The sequence below is a fragment of the Lynx rufus genome, unplaced genomic scaffold (assembly GCF_022079265.1).
Source record: "Lynx rufus isolate CCGP_SWC_20201006 ecotype Redwood Valley unplaced genomic scaffold, mLynRuf1.p SCAF_13, whole genome shotgun sequence".
NCBI lineage: Eukaryota > Metazoa > Chordata > Mammalia > Carnivora > Felidae > Lynx > Lynx rufus.
This window is the reverse complement of record NW_025814827.1, coordinates 45043356-45062163: the sequence shown is the minus strand read 5'-3', so window position 1 is coordinate 45062163 and position 18808 is coordinate 45043356. Positions and strand designations below refer to the sequence as shown.

The following is an 18808-nucleotide window of genomic DNA, read 5'->3' as shown; positions in this document are numbered from 1 at the left end:
TGGCCTCAGCTTGACCACTTCCTCTTGCCCTTTGCAGCTCTGGGCCTCTAAAGTAACCTCTTGGCTAGGTTGGGAGAGAGCAGCTGGGCTCTGTGGACCACTTCTCTGCCCCGGTGGAGTATGTCCTACTTCCCAGCTACGGCCCTGAGTCCATGTTGTCCACCAAGAATAAACATAGTCCTTTATGAAAAATATTAAAACCCCACATCACAGAAAACACCGGTTACAAGTGCCTTTTCCATTCATTTCTCTTTCTGAGAGAATGCAGCCACACAAAGAATGTGAAACACCATTTATTCTTTGTGGAAAGGTTGAACAAGGTCAAAAATGTCCTTAGAGGGCACTGACCCAGCCCCGCCCTGCAGGTTCCTGGGGTCGGATGCCTCTGCCCCCCCACCCCCACCCTTCCCATGCCCCTTGTTAACAAAAAGGAACGATTTGAAGGGAATTCATATATAATAATTATAATAAAAATATACATTAAACAAAACAAAAAACCCAAACAAGACAAATTTAGCCGAACTGCCAGCACCGTTCATCCCACGCTCCCCCCACCCCCCATAACCTCCCACCCCTGACGTCCCTCTCCTCTCACTGCCCCCACAGGGTCTCACTCTCCCAAGTCCCCGGTACCATGACCACCTGTGGTGGCCAAAGGAGACTTCAAATGGGTGGACTGGGTGGGGGAGAGGAGGCAGGACACCGGCAGGATGGGCTGAGGGGCAGGGGCATCAGGAAGTGAGGGGCTAACCTGACTGAGACTCACCCAGGCACCTGCCGTCTCACTGAGGCCAGCTGAGGCTGCTGGCTGAGCGTTGCCAGCCCCTGGTCAGTCACCTCCCTAACTAGGTGGCCGCCCTCATTAAGGTCCCAAGTCGCCAGTCCCTGGATATGTGTTGTCTCTGCTGCTTTCTCTGGGCTCCCCACCCTTCCCATACATGTACTCTGGTTGGAGGAAGGGCACCAAAGTGGAGGAGGTGTGTGAGTAGATGTGCCTCTCTCGGGCCCTTCCTGAGAGCTCCAATAAAACATGCCCTTCCCTGGGTACCACAGTCCACCTTGCCGTGTCCCTGCTGGCCTGGCCTGCCCGGCCCCTGGCCATCCACTCCCACTGCACCTCCCTGTTAGCCTTTTGGTCCTGTCTTGTCCCCTCTGACTGCTCTGTTCCTTGGTCCCTACCCCAGCTGCCTGCATTTGAGCAAGATTCTTTCTCTGTGGCCTTCAGGTTGACCCCCAGGGCTCCAGACAGTCTCTGTCCTTGGCCCCACACCACCCCGGTAGCTGCACCCCCTGGTCTCAGCTCCTCTAACCTTGACATCCCCGGCTGAAGCTAACATTTGTGGAGGTAGGGCCGTCAAGGGTTTCTACAGCCCCTTAATGGCTCAGGCTCCTTCTGGGGAAGTTCTTGGGGCCAGGCGCAGCAGAGGCAGATCTTTGCAGAGAGGACTGACTCTGAGCTTTCCTCCCAAGGTCTTAGGGTAGCTGTGCAGCCCCCACCCACTCCTACTCTCTCAGGGTCTCCCCCCACAGCAAAATTATATTCCTTTTAGCCAGAAAGAGTGGTAGGAAGCTGCCAACGGGGTGCGCCTGGGGGCTCGTGGGGCTGGAATGCCCAGAGCCTGATGAGGTCAGAGTTCAGAGGTTGAAGGTACATCAGGGGATGGAAAAGGAGCAGATGACCCCATTTGACCTTTGCCAGCGAGGTCCGAGGGTTCTGCCTTCAAGTGCAGAGCCAAGACATTCAGATGGGGCTGGACACACACCAAGCAACAGAGGCCCCCCGGGGGGGGGGGGGCAGGGGCTGGAAGGGGCGGCCCCTGATCAGCCCCCAGGGGACCCATCTAGGGAAGAAGCAATGCCAGGGTTGAGGTTGAGAGAGGCAGCCGTGGGACAGAAAAGAAGGGAAGTGGGGGGCAGGGTAGGGAGGGGGCTCGGGACAGGTGGGAGCAGCCCACCCACCACCACCTGCTGCCACTGGCCTTCAGGGGCAAAGTCCTCGTGGTAGGAGTGGGCGGGCGGCAGTGGGGGTCAGACCTTGTCCAGCAGGGAACGCTGGCAATAGAGCAGTCGTTTAGGGGTCCCATGGCGTCTGAAGAAGAAGACGGCGAGGCCCACGGCCAGCACCAGGAGCAGCAGCAGCACAGGCAGCACCACGGCGGCCGCGCTCACTGCCCCGCCACCCTCTTCGTCCACCTCGATGATGATCACCTCTGTCTCCTCCTCAGTTCCCTCATCTGGCCGGCCCCCCGATGAGGGGCAGCCCATCCAGTCCCGCAGGGCTGACTTGGGGTAGCCTGGCTCTACCTTCAGCTTCTGGTTGTTGAATTTCCAGTATTTGTTCCCCTTGTAGAAGTAAGTGAAGACTGCAGGGGTCAGCAAGAAGGTGGCAAGGAGAACAAGGGATAGGGGCAGCATCCAGAAGACCCACAGAGAGAAGAACAGAAGGAAAATCTGTGAGTGGAGTGACCCGGTTGAGCTAATCCCCAACCCTTTCCGAACATCGGGTTCCTCAGCTGTAAAAGGGGGTAATTCTAGTGGCAGGCTGGCAGCATGGTGGTGATTAGGTATCCGATGTGCACAAAGCACTTTGCTCAGAGCCTGGCACACAGCAAGGGTTCTGCTGTTCTCATCATCACTGCTTTCTACGTGATACTGTCCATCTTTCCTCCTGTTCTTCCTTAACCCCCTGTCCTCATACCCCCCCCCCACAGAGACCCTCCCCCGCTTGCCGCTCACCTTCATCGCTGCCCATGAATGACCCTCTGGGAGACTCAGGGATTCCTTCCCAGACCTTGATGTTTTTGGGGTACTCGCTGTCCACTGCCCTGAGCTCTTCATTGAAACGGTAGTACCTGGAGGAGAGGAGAGGAGGGGAAGCGGTTGGGCTCTGGGCATGTCCTTGGAGGGTAGCAGGGCCCAGGACTGAATTCACCAGCGAGCAAAGGGTGGCTATGGACAGGGTGCAGGACAGGGGTTTTGAGTAATGAGGGCCTGTGGCTGAAAGTGGCGGAAGGTGGGGGTGGATGGGAGGTCCCAGGCTGCAAGGAGCCACCAGTAGCCTTTAATGATAGTGCCTGGCAGCTGGGGTGGAGGCACGGCGCTGGGGGCAGGAGGCGCCAAATGACCAGGTCTGAAATGGTGACCCGGTCACTTCCCACTCACTCAGCACCTAATGGAGGCTGTCTGTTGCTAGGCAATAGCAGAGGCTCAGCCAGCAACTTCTCCAGGGAAACATCCCAGGGGTAAAGTGGGTCCTCCTGTAGGACTGAGAGAATCTGGTGGTGGTATCTGAGGAGAGAGGCCTCGGGTCAAGAGGATGGGGTCTCACTTGTTTCCCCGGAAGAAGTAGGTCTTTCCATTGGGCATCCAGAAGAGAGCAGCATCAATTTTGTCAGTAGGCAGTCCTCGGCCCAGCTCCTTGATGTGCTTGGGGTAGCCAGGTTCCAGGGAAGCTTCGTCAAACACCCAGTGCTTGTCTCCTGGGGAGGAGAGAGAAGGGCACGATCAGGGTTCCACTTGGGCTCTTGCGGCTCTGGAGAAGTCGAGTGGAATCCACTCTTTCAGGGAGACTCTCCCCACACCCAGAGCACTAAGGTAGAATGTCTGGTTACCTTTGAAGAAGACAAACTTGCCATCCTTCCTCTCGTAGGCAGTGTTAATGGATGCGGGCAGGCCCCGCCAGAACTGGCCGATGGGCATGGGGTATCCATCCATCACCTGGTTATTCCTCACCCTCCAGAACCAGCGCTCCTGGAAGGCATCAAGGTGGGGACAGGGCGTTATGTCTTGTAGCTAGTCCTCTGGCTCAGTCCCCAAAGCTTCCCACTGCCTCAGCTCTAGTTCTTAGTCTTCCTGCTGCTGTTTCCACCCAGCCTGCTGGGCATAGAGCCCCCTTGCCTCCCAAACCAGCCCACTTCTTCCTCTCACCTTGAAGACAAACATCTCCCCTCGGAGCACGGCCACGGTGTCAAAGTTCCCGTCACAGATGTTGGGCCCATAGGTAGGGTTTTTGGGCTTGTCAGGGACAGAGGGCCTGGAGGTAGTCCTGGGTTGAGGGGGCATCTTGGTGGGAAACCCTGACTCACTTCCTGGTGTAGAGAACATGAAAGGCACTTTAGACTTTGTGACAGGGGAGAGGAAAGAACAGATATATGGGCAGACGATACCCTTGCAAAGATGTGGGTGGACCTTTAGAGGAGGCTGAAGCAATCAGCTGGGGCAGGACAGAAAAGGTGGGATCAAAGGTGAGAGAGGAATAAAATATATAGAAGAAATAGGGGTGCCTGGGTGGCTCAGTCGGTTAAGCAGCTGACTTCACTCAGGTCATGATCTCGTGGTTTGTGAGTTCGAGCCCCGTGTCGGGCTTTGTGCTGACAGCTTGGAGCCTGGAGCCTGCTTCAGATTCTGTGTCTCCCTCTCTCTCTGTCCCTCCCCCGCTCACGCTCTGTCTTTCTTTCTCAAAACTAAATAGACACTGAAAACAATTTAAAAAATATATAGAAAAAATAACGTAAAAACAAGTGGGAGTGTAGGGTGGGTGGAGGCAAGGCCTGGCGGGGACGGGAGGAGACTGTAGGACATGGGAAGGAGAAAGGGTGCACGGGCCAGAGAGACCAGGAGGGAGAAGGAGCACATGTAGGCATACATTACTCACCATACAGTTGCTGGATGCCTCGGCGGTCGTCATCGGGCAGCACGAAGTTCTCTGTGTCCATCCACTGGTAAAAGGGTGCCATGATGGCCGAGGGATCGTTGGAATGTTCCAGGCCTAGGGCGTGGCCCAGTTCGTGCACAGCCACCAGAAAGATGTCATTCCCTGGAGGGATGGGGATGATTATGAGGGCAGCCTGGGCCCCTTCCCTCAGACTCTCTGCTTTCCCACCAGAGGCTTCATTTTCATACCCGAGGCTGGGCCTGTTATGTTTCCCACCCAAAAAGCCACCAAGCCAGTCAGCGATCTGTTCTGGTTGGAGGTGAGAGAGTGCTCTGGGGCCAGATACCAGTACCAGGAAGATGTGTATTAAGGGGAGCTGAGGTCCTATCTGGGCCCCAGTTTCTCCCAGGAGTTGGAGGTGCCATTTGCCTAGAAAAGTGGGAAGTCTTTGACTGGGAAGTCAATGATTGGGTGAGAGAAGGGACCAGATGTAAATAGCTCAAAATAAGATCCCTGCTTTCACTGGAAGTCAGACTAGGAGATGTTTGTAGCCCAGAGACTGTGGGGTTTGAGGTTTTGGGAGGAGGCGGGAGACCCCCCATGAAAACGATCACTGACTCTCCCCAGAATAAATGAGTCCCAGGGCTACCTCGCTCACCATTCAGATCCTCATTCCTGACAGTCCAGGGCTCGGCAGAGTCAAAGTGGGTGTCCCCTCCAATGTTGGGGCCTGGGAAATAGGCATGTGCCAGGAAGCCACCCTCGCCATCGAAAGGTGTGCTGTCACCATGGAAGCCCTCAGCGAAGAAGATCATGATGTCGGCCTGCTTCTCATGGCCCTCTCGGATATAGGCATAGGGTACCTCTCGAAAACGAAGTGGTGTGGCACTCTCCCACACGCGGAATGCCTTGCGAATGGCCTCGAATGTGGCATGCTCTCCCACCTTGGGGGTGTAATTCTGGATGCTGAGGTCCAGCCGCACGGGGAGAGGATGGGAGTGTGTTAGGATAACAACGGATAAAATTCTCCCTCCTTGCACTTTCCCAGGTTTGCGTGAACCGCCCAGCCACCTCTGCTGACCTGGCTCTTCCTGCTGCCTCACGATGCCTCAGCCCCAAGAACTGAGGGCTCAAGGGACCCATAGGCTTTGGTTTTCTGGCCCTGGGATGTACCCCCCGCCCCCCAGGCTGCACCTTTCTCCAGGATTAAAGCCCCTTTCCTCCCCACTCCCGAGGACGCTTCACAGGAACAGAGGTGAGTAGGACAGGAGTCCTCAGTCTGTAAGTACAGTTGACAGGAAGGGCAACCCTGATGGGAGAAAGGCAACTTGCCTGTTGGACTCACCAAAAAGTGATCTCATTATGCTGCCATTTGAGGCCCTGGATGGCATAGCGTTTCCTTCGAACATTGGCCTTGATCTCAGCTCCAAACTTATCGGGGACACCACAGCGGGGGCGCCTCATGGCCCTGGGGTGTGAGATTACAGTCAGGATAGTGTATGAAAGAGAAAGGTCTTCAGAGTGGGGGAGTGCCTGGCTTCAGGGTCAGTGTGGGAAAGGGCCAAGGTTATGAGGTCAGGGTGGATAAGAGAGAGTCTAAAAAAAAAAAAAAAAGTGGGAGTGTAGGGTGGGCAGAGGCAGGGTCAGGTGGGGATGTGGGGGGAGACTGTAGGGCATGGGGGAGGAGAAGGGATGCACGGGCCAGAGACCAGGGGAGAGAAGGAGCACATGTAGGCATACGTAACTCAGAGTCAGCGTGCAGGGTTGAGGTAGGGGGCAGGAGTCAGGTAGCAACCTCTCTGTGCTCTGTGGGTGCTGGGCAGAATTCCTGCCGGGGCCTAGCACTTACTTCATGGTGTCTGCATCAGCCTTGCCCGTCACTCGCAGACCGTAGAACCTCTGCATGGCAGCGATAGCAGCTGAGAGGGACTGGGGTGAGCGCTGTGTGTGCGTTCGCAGATCCCCCGGGGGCAGGTAGCCATACTGCTGCAGCCAGGCCTGTAGGGAAAGAAACGTGGCTTAGAGCATCCCCACTTGGCCCAAGGGGAGACTCTACCCCCTCACGGTGTCTGGCATGCACCCTTGGCTTAGGAGGAAAGGGCAACGAGCTCCCAGCCTGGCTCTGGCAGTGGGGCTGGAGGAATTCCCAGGCTGGACCTGAACTCTGGCCCAGGCCCCAGTAGGACTTGCCTTCTTGGGGCTGTGGGCTCAAACAGGGTGCGGAGCCACAGCTCTGGACTTTGGCTGTGAACTCTCTTGAGAATGGGAACCCAGATGGCTCGTCTTCTCAGAGCTGAGATTCCTCCAGCACTTTCCTCCTCCGTGTCAGTGTTCTTGTAAAAATAGCATGTCCTACCTGAGAATGGGTTGTGCCCTGATGGGTGGAGGTGGGGAGGCTGAGGGGGGGCTCTATTTTGGTCCTGGCATGAGACCCTCTTGGGACAGGGATGCCATGCTTCCAGGACCCTCACAGCTGAGATCTTTTTGGAAAGGTGAGCAGAAAAGGAGCTAGGGCTGAGGCTGGCTGCTGAGAGGGGGAAGCCGGGACGTTTGGAGGTGTCGGGGTGTGATCCAGCCACTGAGCCAGGATCCTGCCACTGTTCCCATCCGAGCATCTGACCTAGGGCATGGGACCTAAAGGCCCTTATTTAAGGTTCTCAGTACGGGCAGTGGGAGATGGGGGAGGTGGTAGAGACTCGGTGACTGTATTTTACTTAAGGTATGTTGTGAATTGTTCATAATATAAAAGCTGGCATGCTGCCTTAAAATAAAGTTAGGTTTTTGGTGTTTGACTGAAAGGTATGCAAACTACAAAGCCCTGCTGATGGGGGGGGGGGGAAGTCAGCCTTTATTGTAAGAACAATGGAGTATTTTCCTAAAGCCTGAAAAGTAAAATGAGCCAAGGTGTATATGGAATATGAAAATGCTGGGATTCTCTAGAGGAGATACTACTCTGGTCCCTGTTCCAGCTTTGCCTTCTTAAGGAGTCCAGAGGGGGCCTGCACGTTGCCTGGGATGGAATCTGGGAGTGCAGAGGGGTGGAGGCTGCTGTTGGGCACCACATCCCTTATCCCAGGTTGTCAGGATGGATCTTCATGTGGCCCTTCACCTCTGGGCCCAGCCCGGGAAGTGGAGCAGTGCTCCTGCATTGGGGCTGGGGGTGATTCAGGAGCAGCTGACTGGAGACATGTGCCCGCAGGGGCAAGAATTGCAACAGGGTTCTGGGAAGTGATCCCCCAAGGCTGATGGGAGTTAGGGCCCAAGATGTAAACAACCCAGCCTTTCCCCAGCCAACAGGCCTGGCCTGAATAACCTTAGCACCACCCGGCTCTGAGAGCCCCTCCTCAGGGGTAGAGGAGGGAGCAAAGTTTAACCTCTGCTCTACCACAGGGGAGCAGAGCAGGGTGCTCCAGAACCCGGCTACTCTCCCCACAAGCTGTAGGCTTGCTTGCCCTGACCTGCGCTGGCTGATGCCACAGCTAGTGCCCGTGGGAGGTTGCAATGGCCTGTGCCCAAGTATGCAGGAAACTCCCTTTGCCCTTGGCCTCACCTGTAGGGTACACACACCCCAGGCTTATGACCCCGGGTGGGGGAGCCACTACTTCAGCTTTGGAGAAGCATGGGAGTGGCCTACTCCTGGAGCTGGCAGTCAGGAGGACTGAAGTCAGGCCCCCTCAACCCTCAGGGAGCAAAGCTGAGGGGAATTCTGCTAGGGCAGAATGACAGAATAGAGGGTGGCAGAGAGGTGGAGAGAATCCACATCTAGGAGCGGTGGGATCAATTCCTCTCCCCCGTGAGTCTTTCAAGAAAGTAGGCAGGTCTAAATATTCACACCCACAAAGTCCCCCCGGCCCCCCCCACCATGTGCAAGAGAGAAAAATGGAGACTTAGGCAAGAAAGGGACTTCCCTGGAGTCAAAGAGAGCCACAAAGCCTGGAAAGGAAGTGCCCCCATCCCTCTCCTCCCAGGCCTAGGCTCTGAGCAAAGCAAGAACCACAGAGAAGACTAGGAGGTGAGGTTGGAACCACAGAAGAGAGGACTCTTGTGTCTGCGGCTGGGTGGGGGAAGGGCCAAGTGCCAGACAGGCCACGAGGAAGAGAGGGCTGTCCTGGAGCTGGTGCAGGACTCTGGAGGCCTGGTGGGAGGGACCCGGCTGGCTGAGGCCTGGCCACCCGAGCTCGCACTCTAGATTGGCCTGGAGAGGGAGCAACTATGTTAGGTCAAAAAACTCAGTTGGCTGGCTTTGTCTTGAAAACTGAGTGGTCTGAGTATTCCCCTAGGGGAAAACTCAACAGAACCCCTCCCACCTCTGGCCTAGGAGTCCTGCAGAAGGTGGGTGGGTAGGTGGGTGGGTGGATGAGGGGAACTCTGGCTCTCCAGCAGGCCCTGGATCAGAGCCTCTGGGCCTGTTCCTCCCTCCGTGGCCCAGAAGCAAACGGTGGTTCTGGCACTGGGACTGCCCATGACCCACTTAAAACAGAGCCAGGGCTGCCGCCCCTCCCCTAGGGGGGCCTAGTGGGGCAGGGGAGGGAAGGCAGGGCAGGCAAAGTTGGCAGGGGACAGCCCCTAGATGTCCAGACTCCTTTTGTTAGGGGCTCTCCTTGCAGACCTCCGATGAAGACTCCAGGCCTGGAGAGAGGATGCCTCCTCCAGCAGGACCGTGTCAGGCTGGGCCCCACAGCAGATTCGCACTCTCCTTGGCCACCCCCTCCCCAGGGCCACGCTTTTCTTTTTAGCCTCGGATCCCTTCGGGACAGAGAGAGTGTGTTCTTTCTGGAGATGTTTCCTCCGGGGGTGGGTCCAGGGCCAGGACCAGGAGGGAGGAAGCCAAGTCCAGATCCCCTCCCCCTTCTGGGGCCCTTCCCGGCCCCTCCCGACCGCACCCAGGCCCTGCCGGGCTGAGTGGGTTGGGATGGCCCAAAATAAGAAGCTGATCAAATTCGTCTCCCACCTTCACCCCAAAATAAGAGAGAGAGAGAGAGAAAGAAAGAGGAAAAACCTCCCCAGACAACTCCCACGCGGCTTCCTCCCGGGCCGGTGGGCCAGCGTCTGGGAAAGAGGTGGGGGGGGGGGTCGCCGGAGGCGGTAGAGACCCTGCGGGGTGCCCTGGGCCTGGCCCTCTCACCCTACTCCCCGGTGCGTTGCCCTCAGTCTCCCTGCAATTAACACAGAAAAGCAATTAACAAAAGCAACAAAAAGAGCCTAAAGGCGTCGCTGGAGGCGGGTGGTGTGAGTGGGGGGGTAAAGGCAGGAGGCGGCTGCTCGGCCGGCCGAGCCCCTGGCTCACAAGGAGAGCTTTGTGTGTACGGAAACGCGGCCAGGGCGCCAGCTCCGCGACCCTCGACGCCAGGGCTCCGGGCCGGGGACACAGAGGGGTCCGCTCGGGGAGGCGGGGGTGGGTCGGGGGCCGGGGCCGCCAGGCCGTCCAGCCCCGACCCCACCTGGCGGCGCCTGCATCCACGGAGGGCCGGGACCGCCCGGGAGGCGCTCAGCGTGGGGGGCCCGGAGCCGCGGCGCAGTCCACCCGAGCCTCCCTGGCAGCCCCAGCGCCGGCGGGCGCGGGCGGGAGAGCGCTGGAGGGTTGGAAAGTTGAAGAAACAACGATCTCGCGCACATGACAAGGAACCAGGGCAGCGCTGGGTCTGAGCCGAGTTCAAGTATTTACCAGGCTCCCTCCTGGTTCCGGAGCTGAACTCACAGCCCGGCAGAACCGGGAGGGTTGGGGTGGGCCCCGCTGTAAAGCTCTTCCCAGGAAAGGACTGGGGAAGAAAGTTGGCGGCGGGTCGGGGGTTGGTTGAGGGGAAGCAGAAGTTGGATCGACTTGGAAGTTTGGAGATGAGCAGGGAAAGGAAGGGAGGGGGTTCCTGCGGGCCGGAGGGCCAGAGACCTCCGGCGCCCTGCTCTCCAAGCGGGGGAGACCTGGGAGACCCCCGGCTCGCCTCCCCGGCGGGCGCGACTCCCGGCAGTACTGGAGGAGCTCACTTACTTCGGGGCTGAAGCTGCTTTGGGCCGAGCTGAGGGAGGCGAGCGCGGTGGCGAGCGTGAGCAGGGGGAGTAGCAGACCGCCGGCGGGCCGTGGGGCAGGAGACATGGTCCGCGACTGTCCCGGCCGCCAGCCGTGCGGGCTCCGCGGTGGGGCCCAAGCCCTGGGGTCGTGCCGCCACTCCCTTGGGGCGCCTTTGTCTTCGGTGGGCGCTGAGTTTGGATTCCTAGACCGTTGTCCGCTTGGAGATGAGGGGATTGCTCTTGAAAGCGCCTGTTTGCTCGTCCCCTCTTTTCTGTTTTTTGATCTTTCTTCTGCTTAGTCTGCGAACTGGATCCGCGAGCCCTCTCTCACTCTCTCCTCTGGTCCCTCCCTTCTCCCACAGCCTCTCCGCCCCCGCCCCAATGCCCTCCTTTCCCGGTGCGGACGTGGTTGTTTCAGCCTGAATCCAATTACAGCCAAGAGCCGGGTAAAAAAAAAAAAAAACAAAAAAAAAACCCTAAGTTGCCTTTCTGTGGTGGAGGCTGCCATCTGCAGGGGTTGAGGCCACAGCTAAGGACGGGGGTCTGGGGGGGGGGGGGACCCAGCGGACGGGATGTGGGAGACTTTCTCCCCCTAAGCATATTTTGGGTGGCTTGAGTCCTCTGGTATTCAGCATTTGTCTCACCTCAGAGTGGGAAGTACTGGGAAGCCCAGTGGTTGGCACAAACGAGTTCAGAGTCTAGGATGACGGTGGTGAAGGTCTTCCATGTCCACGACACCTGGGTTGGGGGTTTGTCCGCTGAGACCTGTGGCTCAACCAACTTTTGCCCCTGGATCTTGACAACCACCTCCATCCCTCTCCTGCTGCAAACATGCAACAGTAATACAATCCACCCACCCACCAACAAATTGCACAACCACATTGGGTCTGGGGGTTCTTATGGAAAGACAAATGCACTCCCTTAATCATCATCATTTGCAATCTGGCTGCTCCCTAAATTAGAGCAGGCTGGGGAGGAAAGAGGTACAAGGCCATGGAATGTGGGGAAAGGCAAATCAAATTTAGGGAAACTGTTAGACCAGAGAGATTGGGAATTAGGACTTTGGGGGTTTAGCTCCCCCTCTACACTGGAAAAAGGCAGTTCCCTGAAGACTAAAGTCTTCAGGGACTGACTAAACTGATAACAAAATGTGGAGGGATGCAGGAGAAGGGAAGGGCACGCTGAAGTGGATAGTGGGGGAGAGAGATAAGAGGTTGAGTTAGATCTGGAAAAGCAGCACAACAGAAGCAGGAAAAGTGTGGGAGACAGAAAACTCGACCATCAGCGAAATCTAAGATCCCAGAATTGCATTGGTCAGCGAGAGAGGAAGGAGGTTGTGGGGGGAAGAAGGGAGGGAAAGAAAGCAAGGAATAAAGGAGGCTGGACAGAAATTAGGTCAGGTAGGAAGCTCCAGAAATTCTAGAGATCCAGGAACTATTACAAGTTTGTGGCAGGATAACGGAAGAAAAGCCCAGTGCTCTGTATTGTAACTGGAGCAAAGGTCCTTTTCCCCCAGAATCTGTGATTAAATGAAAGCTTTCCCTGGGTCCCGGACAGCTAACAGGTTTGTGGGAGATATATGATGGGTATTAGATACTTATGCCATGGTGACTGTTTGGGGGCTGAGCACCTACCTCCAGGGCTCCCCTACACAAAGTGCGGTTGGGAGGTACAGGCCTCTCTCTAACCAACCTCTGGAATTTTGCCAGAACCAAAGAAACCTCAGAATCCAACTCTTTAGCAGAACATGCGACACCCAAGTCTGGTTCTTCCCATGTCAGTGTTCCCGGTGGGGGTATCCTCTTGGGCCATGTATCTGAAGCTTAGGAAAACTGACACCGGTTGCTTGCCAAGAAATGGACCTCAGCCGGAAAGCCTTTTTTATCAAAACATTTATTAAATGAGTAACTGCACACAGTCTGAGCTGTGTATGGGCTGTTAAAGGCTTGAGTGCCTAGCTAACACCAGGAAAACTGCTGCCCCTTTTTCGTAGCAGTTCGCAGAGCAGCTACTGTTCATAGTTGGGCCAGTCCTATGGCTCGTGAAGGAGGGAAGCATCCCAGAGCGAGGTTCCACTGAACTGGAACGGAGCCAGTGATGAGGGCACTAAGCCAACTCTTCCAGGCAGTGATCTTACAGGCTGTTCTTTCTGGTGTCCAAGCTCTTGTGCCGGGAAGACAGATGGGGAACGTGAAGGCTCTCTTCTGACCAGGATGAGGCATATAGGTGATAGAGAAGAAAGCCAGAGAGAGGCTGGGAAAGGGAGGCAGGTATTGCTTTTTATTGACTTGGTAGTGGGTTCTGCAGTAGAGCCCCTTTGGGTTTAAGAGCGTTTTTCTGTTTCCCTTCTTCTTCCTGCAACTTCTGCTGCCTGAGCTGCCATGCCTGTAAGCCAGCATCCATTTCCTGTGACAGCAGTACAACTCGTCTCTGAAACAGACAGGAAAACAGGGTGGATAACATCTGGGGCTTGGGCTCTGCACATATATCCTTTCACTCACAGATCAAAGGCAAAAGTTTCAGCTGGAAAATGACACTGTTGAGTGGGGAGGGGGACCAGGTCCTGGGTTGGGAAGTAGGAGGAAGGAGAATGTGTAGCAGAATGTCTACCACTGGTTCCCACCCTCGGAGTGCTCACTCCATTCCCCCCTCCTCAAAGCACTGTAAAAACCTTGAGCTGTTAAAACCTCGGTATAGGGGGTACGAATTAGCTTATGTGTCAGTACAGCTCAAGACAAATTAAAATGTAAAGTTTTTTCCCTCCAAGTACACACAGGTTGCCCTGGCTTGGGCTCTAGCCACTCACTGCAAACTTCTCCCTTTGGGCTTTTCTTCGAAGCTGGCCTTTCATTGGAGGCGCAGGGCGGCCATCTGCAGAAAAAAAGACAAGTATTAGAGATGGCTGACAGCACCTTGTGAAGGCACTGTGACAGGGACAAGGGAAGAACCAGTCTCTAGTTCCTTTCTTCCACTTTCACACCTGTGATGGCTTAGTTCTCCAAAACCCATCCCTCAGTGTCAACGGTAAGATATGCCAAGAATAAGCTCTGAGGCACACTCCTACTCGATTTCACTTACCCCTCATTGTCCTGGAATTCAAGGTCCTTTGAAGTGCTGAATCTCATTTTAGCTTTAGAAACCCCCCACTCAAGCAATCTGATCACCGTTCCACTCTCCATGAATCTTTGCTGAATCCCATCTCACTCCATAATGAAATACCTTCTTTTCCTTTCCTTTCAGCCCAGTTCTCATCCTTAGCCCCCCCCCCCTCCAAGCCCTATCTGTCCCAGAAACCATTCTCTAACCTTTTCAACTCTGTCAAATCTCTTTATGAAAGAAGTGCATATTGGTTATTTATTATTCATCTATTTGCCTTGGGACATTTATTGTACTATTGCTTTTTTTGTTTGTTTGTTGTTGTTGTGTTTTGTTTTGGCCTTATGTGGCACTTCAGATCCTCTTGGAAAGGGGTAGAGCACTGAACTATTATTAATTTTTAAAGATGTCATGCCGTTTTCCCAGCCAGACTTTCATGGATTGCATTCCTAGATTTCACTGTAGTGCAGGGTAGGCACACAACCACATAATCAAAATTCTATAACTATCTGCTGACTTGGTGAAAAGATGCAATATCTGACCTGAAGTAGTTAATAATGGAGCTGAAGAAAAAGGACACTTACTTTCTACAGAGTAAGAAGCAAACAGTGAAAAGTCTGCCCAAAAGTTTTGTGGAAACTGAGAGATACAATTAAGTAACATGTCCAAGACTACAAGTTAGCAAGTAAAGAAACCTGAATTAAGACTCAATTCCAGAGTCTTTCCAATATTCCATACTACTTCTGGGAGGTGCTAGGCTTCCTACAGTAAATAACGAACAGAAAAACCTTCACCATCCTCTTCAGGATCACACTTCTATAGAATCCAATAGGGTATTAGTATTCAGGTCTCTGTGCTGTTGAACGGTGCCTGGCTCCCGCTCAGTTCTAGTCCTAGCTTTGCTATTACCTAGCTGTTTGATCACGGGAACTCTGAGGCCTCAGTTTTCCCACCTGTAACTGGAGTCCCATATAGGGTATGGGGAATGGCTTCAACTTTTCTAACATCCCTCCCTTCTAGGTCTAATATCTATTTTTTCCTTCTTCCTTTCCTTTTCCTTCCTTCCTTCCTTTTTTTTCAAGGGAAGAAATTTTTCTGAAGGGAGCCCGCCATCCTCAGTCCTCACCCTTCTACCCCTCTCTTCTGAGATGTTCATTTAGGCAGCCTTTCAAAGAGTTCTCCCTGCATCTGGTACCAAATTCTCAACAATGTACTCACCAGGTAGAATGGTGGGTCTTTCTACCTTTTTAAAAATCGTCGCCCCTGAGAAACGTAAAGATCTTGTCACTCCCTCCCCCGGGGCGCCCCAAGTTAGAATTATCTTCTCACCCCGCAAGATCCTGTCTAGCTGCACTTTCTATAGGCATAATTTAAAATACAAAGTAACCAGGCTGCTTCTCCCCAACTCCAAATATAAAGTTCAATACTATGTTCACTCACACACATCCCCACCTTAACCCCCTTTTCCCTCCCACCCTCAGTCCAGGGACGTTCCATCTCGGCGAAACTCTCTTAGGGACAGTTAACTGTCAGATCAGCGCTCACCCGCGTAAGACCAGTCTGGGAGCTCCGTAAGGGGCCCGTAGCCAGAGGGGTTAGCAGCCAGGCCCTGCCTGGGTGGAGAAAAACATTCCGGTGAGGATTCAGCCCACCTTCTGGTACCCCAGGACCCCCTTAAACCAGTAACTCACTGGAGTCGCCACTGACTGCCCGCCCGAGCCGCCACGCTACTGTGCAGCTTCCGGACACCTGCTGGGAAAACAGGGCAGAGTTGGGAGAGAGGCCGTGCACTCAACTCAGGGGTCCTAGCCCTGCCCCCGCGGGCCCCTGAGCCCACCGACTCCACACCCACTTACTCAAAAACAGGGTACCTAAAGCAGCCATGCTGAAGTCGCGGAGCCGGAAGTGGGCGTGGCCCCGGTGTCACGCGCTACGCCGCATGGGAAGTCGGAAGCCGCCATCTTGAATCTGGTTCTCAATCACGGGCCCCGCCATCTTGGGCCATTGTACGGAAGAGAGGGACAAAACTGCGGCCCTAGTATTTAGGCGACAGTAGTTGGTCTGCGTATGAATCGTCAGTACTGGTTACATGCTCAGTGGAAGTCGTGTCCTAGACCGAGTCGTTCTGAGCTGCTCCAGCGATCTCTGCGCAGCGGTGTCTAGTCCTTTGAAATTTATGCCATTATCTTAGAGGAGTTCCCTTATTCTGTCTTCTGCATCACTGTAACATGTTTTTCCTCAGCCTAGGTGTCAAATCTAGAATGAATCGGAAAATTTGGGTCTCCGTCCTTATTTATTCAACACAATTGAAGAGCTTATGTGGCAAGCATTGTACTAAGTGCTGGGGATTCTGCAAAACAGACGTCATCACTATTCTGATAGCGTCCCCAGTCTAGCGAGAGAAGACAATGATGATCACCCACATTACTGTAACAGTACCGTTGAGATTCTAGCAGGTGCACAGGGATGCAAGAGCACCTGGTTCTGGGGATCCCAAACAGATCAGGTTCTGGCCACTTGCCACTGACAAAAACCCAAAGGCAGACAGACAGTGGTGAAACCAGAAAGGGATTTAGTTCAGTGAGACCAACACCAGGAAGACAGAGGTCAAGTGTCTGAAAGCGCTGAAAATACTTCCAGGTTTATACAAGGAAAATGAGGGGCAAAGGTGGGCGAGTACCTGCAGGGGGGCAGTGAAGGTCAAATCTATCAGTGTTTTGCTTAGAGTCAATCATGGGTGGTGTTTTGTGTCTCGGGACAGTGCTTATTGCTTGGGTTGTTTCATTCTCCTCAGAGGTTGCTATGCCCTCAGGGTCTTCCACCTGAGCCAAGAGACTGGCTGGAAAGAACCCAACCAAAGGGGCGCCTGGGTGGCTCAGTCGGTTAAGCATCCGACTTCAGTTTAGGTCATGATCTCCCAGCTCGTGGATTTGAGGTCTACATTGGGCTCTGTGCTGACAGCTCAGAGCCTGGAGCCTGCTTTGAATTCTGTGTTTCCTTCTCTGCTCCTTTCCTGCTCCTGCTCTGTCTCTCTCCCTCTCAAAAACGAATAAACATTAAACAATTAAAAAAAAAAAAAGTTTGGGGCGCCTGGGTGGCGCAGTCGGTTGAGCGTCCGACTTCAGCCAGGTCACGATCTCGCGGTCCGGGAGTTCGAGCCCCGCGTCGGGCTCTGGGCTGATGGCTCAGAGCCTGGAGCCTGTTTCCGATTCTGTGTCTCCCTCTCTCTCTGCCCCTCCCCAGTTCATGCTCTGTCTCTCTCTGTCCCAAAAATAAATAAACGTTGAAAAAAAAAATTAAAAAAAAAAAAGTTTGAGGTCAAAATGGAGGCAGCAGAAGTCAGAAGTCCTCCAAGATGAGTGTTGGCAAGTACCCATTTGTAGCTATAATGGGAAGTTGATCTGGAGAAAGCTGAAGGCTTTCTTGGGAAATAGGTCTTGGAGCTAAGATCTGATTTCAGTTTTACAAGGGCTACCACCACATATTGTCTAATATAATCCTTGCAGCAACAAGGCAGGTACAGAAGTACCCCCTTAGCCATGGTTTCACTTTCTGCAGTTTCAGTTATCCACATTCAGTTGCCCTATAGAAGCAGATACTCCTGACAAATTGTGAGGTCAATAGTAGCCTAACGCTAAGTTACAGTGCCCATATTTCACCTCACTTTATCTTATCACCTACAAAAGAAAGATGAATATGGTACAATAAGACATTTTGAGAGAGATCACATTCACATAACTCTTATTACAATATATTGTTATGATTTTTATTGTTATTAATCTCTTACTGTGCCTGATTTTAAATTAAACTTTATCATACGTATGTCTATATGGGAAAAAAAACCCATAATATATACAGGGTTTGGTACTACCATGGTTATAAGTATCCACTGGGGTTCTTGGAACGTATCCCCTGTGGATCAGGTGGGACTACTGTATTGGTACATAGAAAACACAGATCTGTGGCTCCTTCCCTCTTTTGAATAATTTATTTGTCTTGGGGAATTCATTTATCTTAATTTTTTCATAAAAAGCTTAGGGGCACCTGGGTGGTTCAGTTAGTTGAGCGTGTGACTCTTGGTTTTGGCTCAGGTCATGATCTCATGGTTCCTGAGTATGAGCCCTGAGTTGGACTCCATGCTGATGATGTAGAGCCTGCTTGGGATTCCCTCTCTCCCTCCCCCTCCCCCCTCCCAAAATTAAATAACCTTAAAAAAAAAACCAACTTAAGTGTCCAACTTGACTCAAGTCATGATCTCATGGTTCATGAGTTCGAGCCCCACGTCGGCTCTGGGCTGACAGCTCAGAGCCTGGAGCCTACTTTGGATTCTGTGTCTCCCTCTCTCTCTCTCTGCCCCTCCCCTGATCTTGCTCTGTCTCTCTCTCTCTCTCTCTCTCTGTCTCTCTCTCAAAAATAAATAAACATTAAAAACATTAAAAAAAAAACCCTTAATATATCACATCTTAAAACACTGAAGTAAGTACAGATGCTTTATAAATGGTGAAGCTCCTACAAAAGTGCCCATTACCGTGTGCTAGGCTAGACACTTAATGCGTGCTGACTGGGGGAAACTGAGGGAGTGGTGCAATGGCCTATCTGGAAGTTTATCATTTCCTTCTGCAAGACTGGGAAGTTTTTCCACAGGAGGTGGCTCTGAGCTGTGCTTTGAAAGAGGGGAAGGGTGGATCCTGGTTTAAGAAGTAAAAGCAGCTGTTTCAATAACAATAAGAGTGGTATAGCTAGGGCTGAACCAAAAAAAGGATGGGAACAAAAGAACCTTGACTATAAGCCAACAAATGGATCCCAAAATACTAGGCAAGGGCAATAAGACAGTAAGGAACTATTACCATCTTGCATTCATACACTTCATTTTCACCTATCAAAACACTTGTATATAAGTGATTTCACATGATTTTCATAATACATCTGTAAAGTAGATAAGACAGTCCAGGAAGCAATCGTACAGATTGCTTGTAGTTTTCAGAGATCAGGAAACGGAATCAAAACGTGGCTGTGGATTTATAGTTTGACAGTTGCAATAGTGACTGAATG

General features: G+C 53.3%; 2 protein-coding genes and 1 long non-coding RNA gene across 8 annotated transcripts in view; 1 reads left to right on the top strand and 2 right to left on the bottom strand.

Moving 5' to 3' along the window:
- The window catches only part of LOC124508810 (uncharacterized), a 34393-nt gene that overhangs the window by 13053 nt on the left and 2532 nt on the right, over window positions 1–18808 (top strand). The window contains exon 2 of the long non-coding RNA XR_006961315.1: window positions 5703–5909. This is a non-coding gene — a long non-coding RNA (uncharacterized LOC124508810). The remainder of the gene's footprint in view (window positions 1–5702; window positions 5910–18808) is intronic.
- MMP14 (matrix metallopeptidase 14) lies at window positions 403–11020 on the bottom strand. The gene is made up of 10 exons (XM_047075435.1): window positions 10641–11020; window positions 6504–6652; window positions 6000–6122; window positions 5313–5620; window positions 4655–4816; window positions 3928–4088; window positions 3612–3750; window positions 3329–3479; window positions 2737–2852; window positions 403–2363 (listed from the first exon to the last, which is right to left on the bottom strand). The coding sequence occupies exons 1-10, from the start codon at window positions 10743–10745 to the stop codon at window positions 2029–2031; spliced, it is 1749 nt and encodes a 582-aa protein (XP_046931391.1). The 5' UTR covers window positions 10746–11020; the 3' UTR covers window positions 403–2028.
- MRPL52 (mitochondrial ribosomal protein L52) lies at window positions 12535–15649 on the bottom strand. 6 transcript variants are annotated; one of them, XM_047075439.1, is made up of 5 exons: window positions 15613–15649; window positions 15448–15505; window positions 15302–15369; window positions 13467–13531; window positions 12535–13090 (listed from the first exon to the last, which is right to left on the bottom strand). In XM_047075439.1, the coding sequence occupies exons 1-5, from the start codon at window positions 15638–15640 to the stop codon at window positions 12941–12943; spliced, it is 369 nt and encodes a 122-aa protein (XP_046931395.1). In that variant the 5' UTR covers window positions 15641–15649; the 3' UTR covers window positions 12535–12940. The 6 variants fall into 6 exon arrangements, with proteins under 6 accessions (XP_046931395.1, XP_046931394.1, XP_046931397.1 ...); XM_047075438.1 differs by having other exon boundaries at window positions 15448–15508; window positions 15613–15640; XM_047075442.1 differs by having other exon boundaries at window positions 12984–13090; window positions 13460–13531.

Coding starts and splice junctions, on each gene's coding strand:
- MRPL52 (XM_047075438.1), bottom strand. CDS start 15,640: ATGGCTGCTTTAGGTACCCTGTTTTTGA. Junction 15,509..15,612: donor TTTAGGTACCCTGTTTTTGA/GTAAGTGGGTGT, acceptor CTGTTTTCCCAG/CAGGTGTCCGGAAGCTGCAC. Junction 15,370..15,447: donor GGCAGTCAGTGGCGACTCCA/GTGAGTTACTGG, acceptor TTCTCCACCCAG/GCAGGGCCTGGCTGCTAACC.
- MMP14 (XM_047075435.1), bottom strand. CDS start 10,745: ATGTCTCCTGCCCCACGGCCCGCCGGCGGTCTGCTACTCCCCCTGCTC. Junction 6,653..10,640: donor AAAGCAGCTTCAGCCCCGAA/GTAAGTGAGCTC, acceptor CTTTCCCTACAG/GCCTGGCTGCAGCAGTATGG. Junction 3,751..3,927: donor GGGAGATGTTTGTCTTCAAG/GTGAGAGGAAGA, acceptor GATGCCTTCCAG/GAGCGCTGGTTCTGGAGGGT.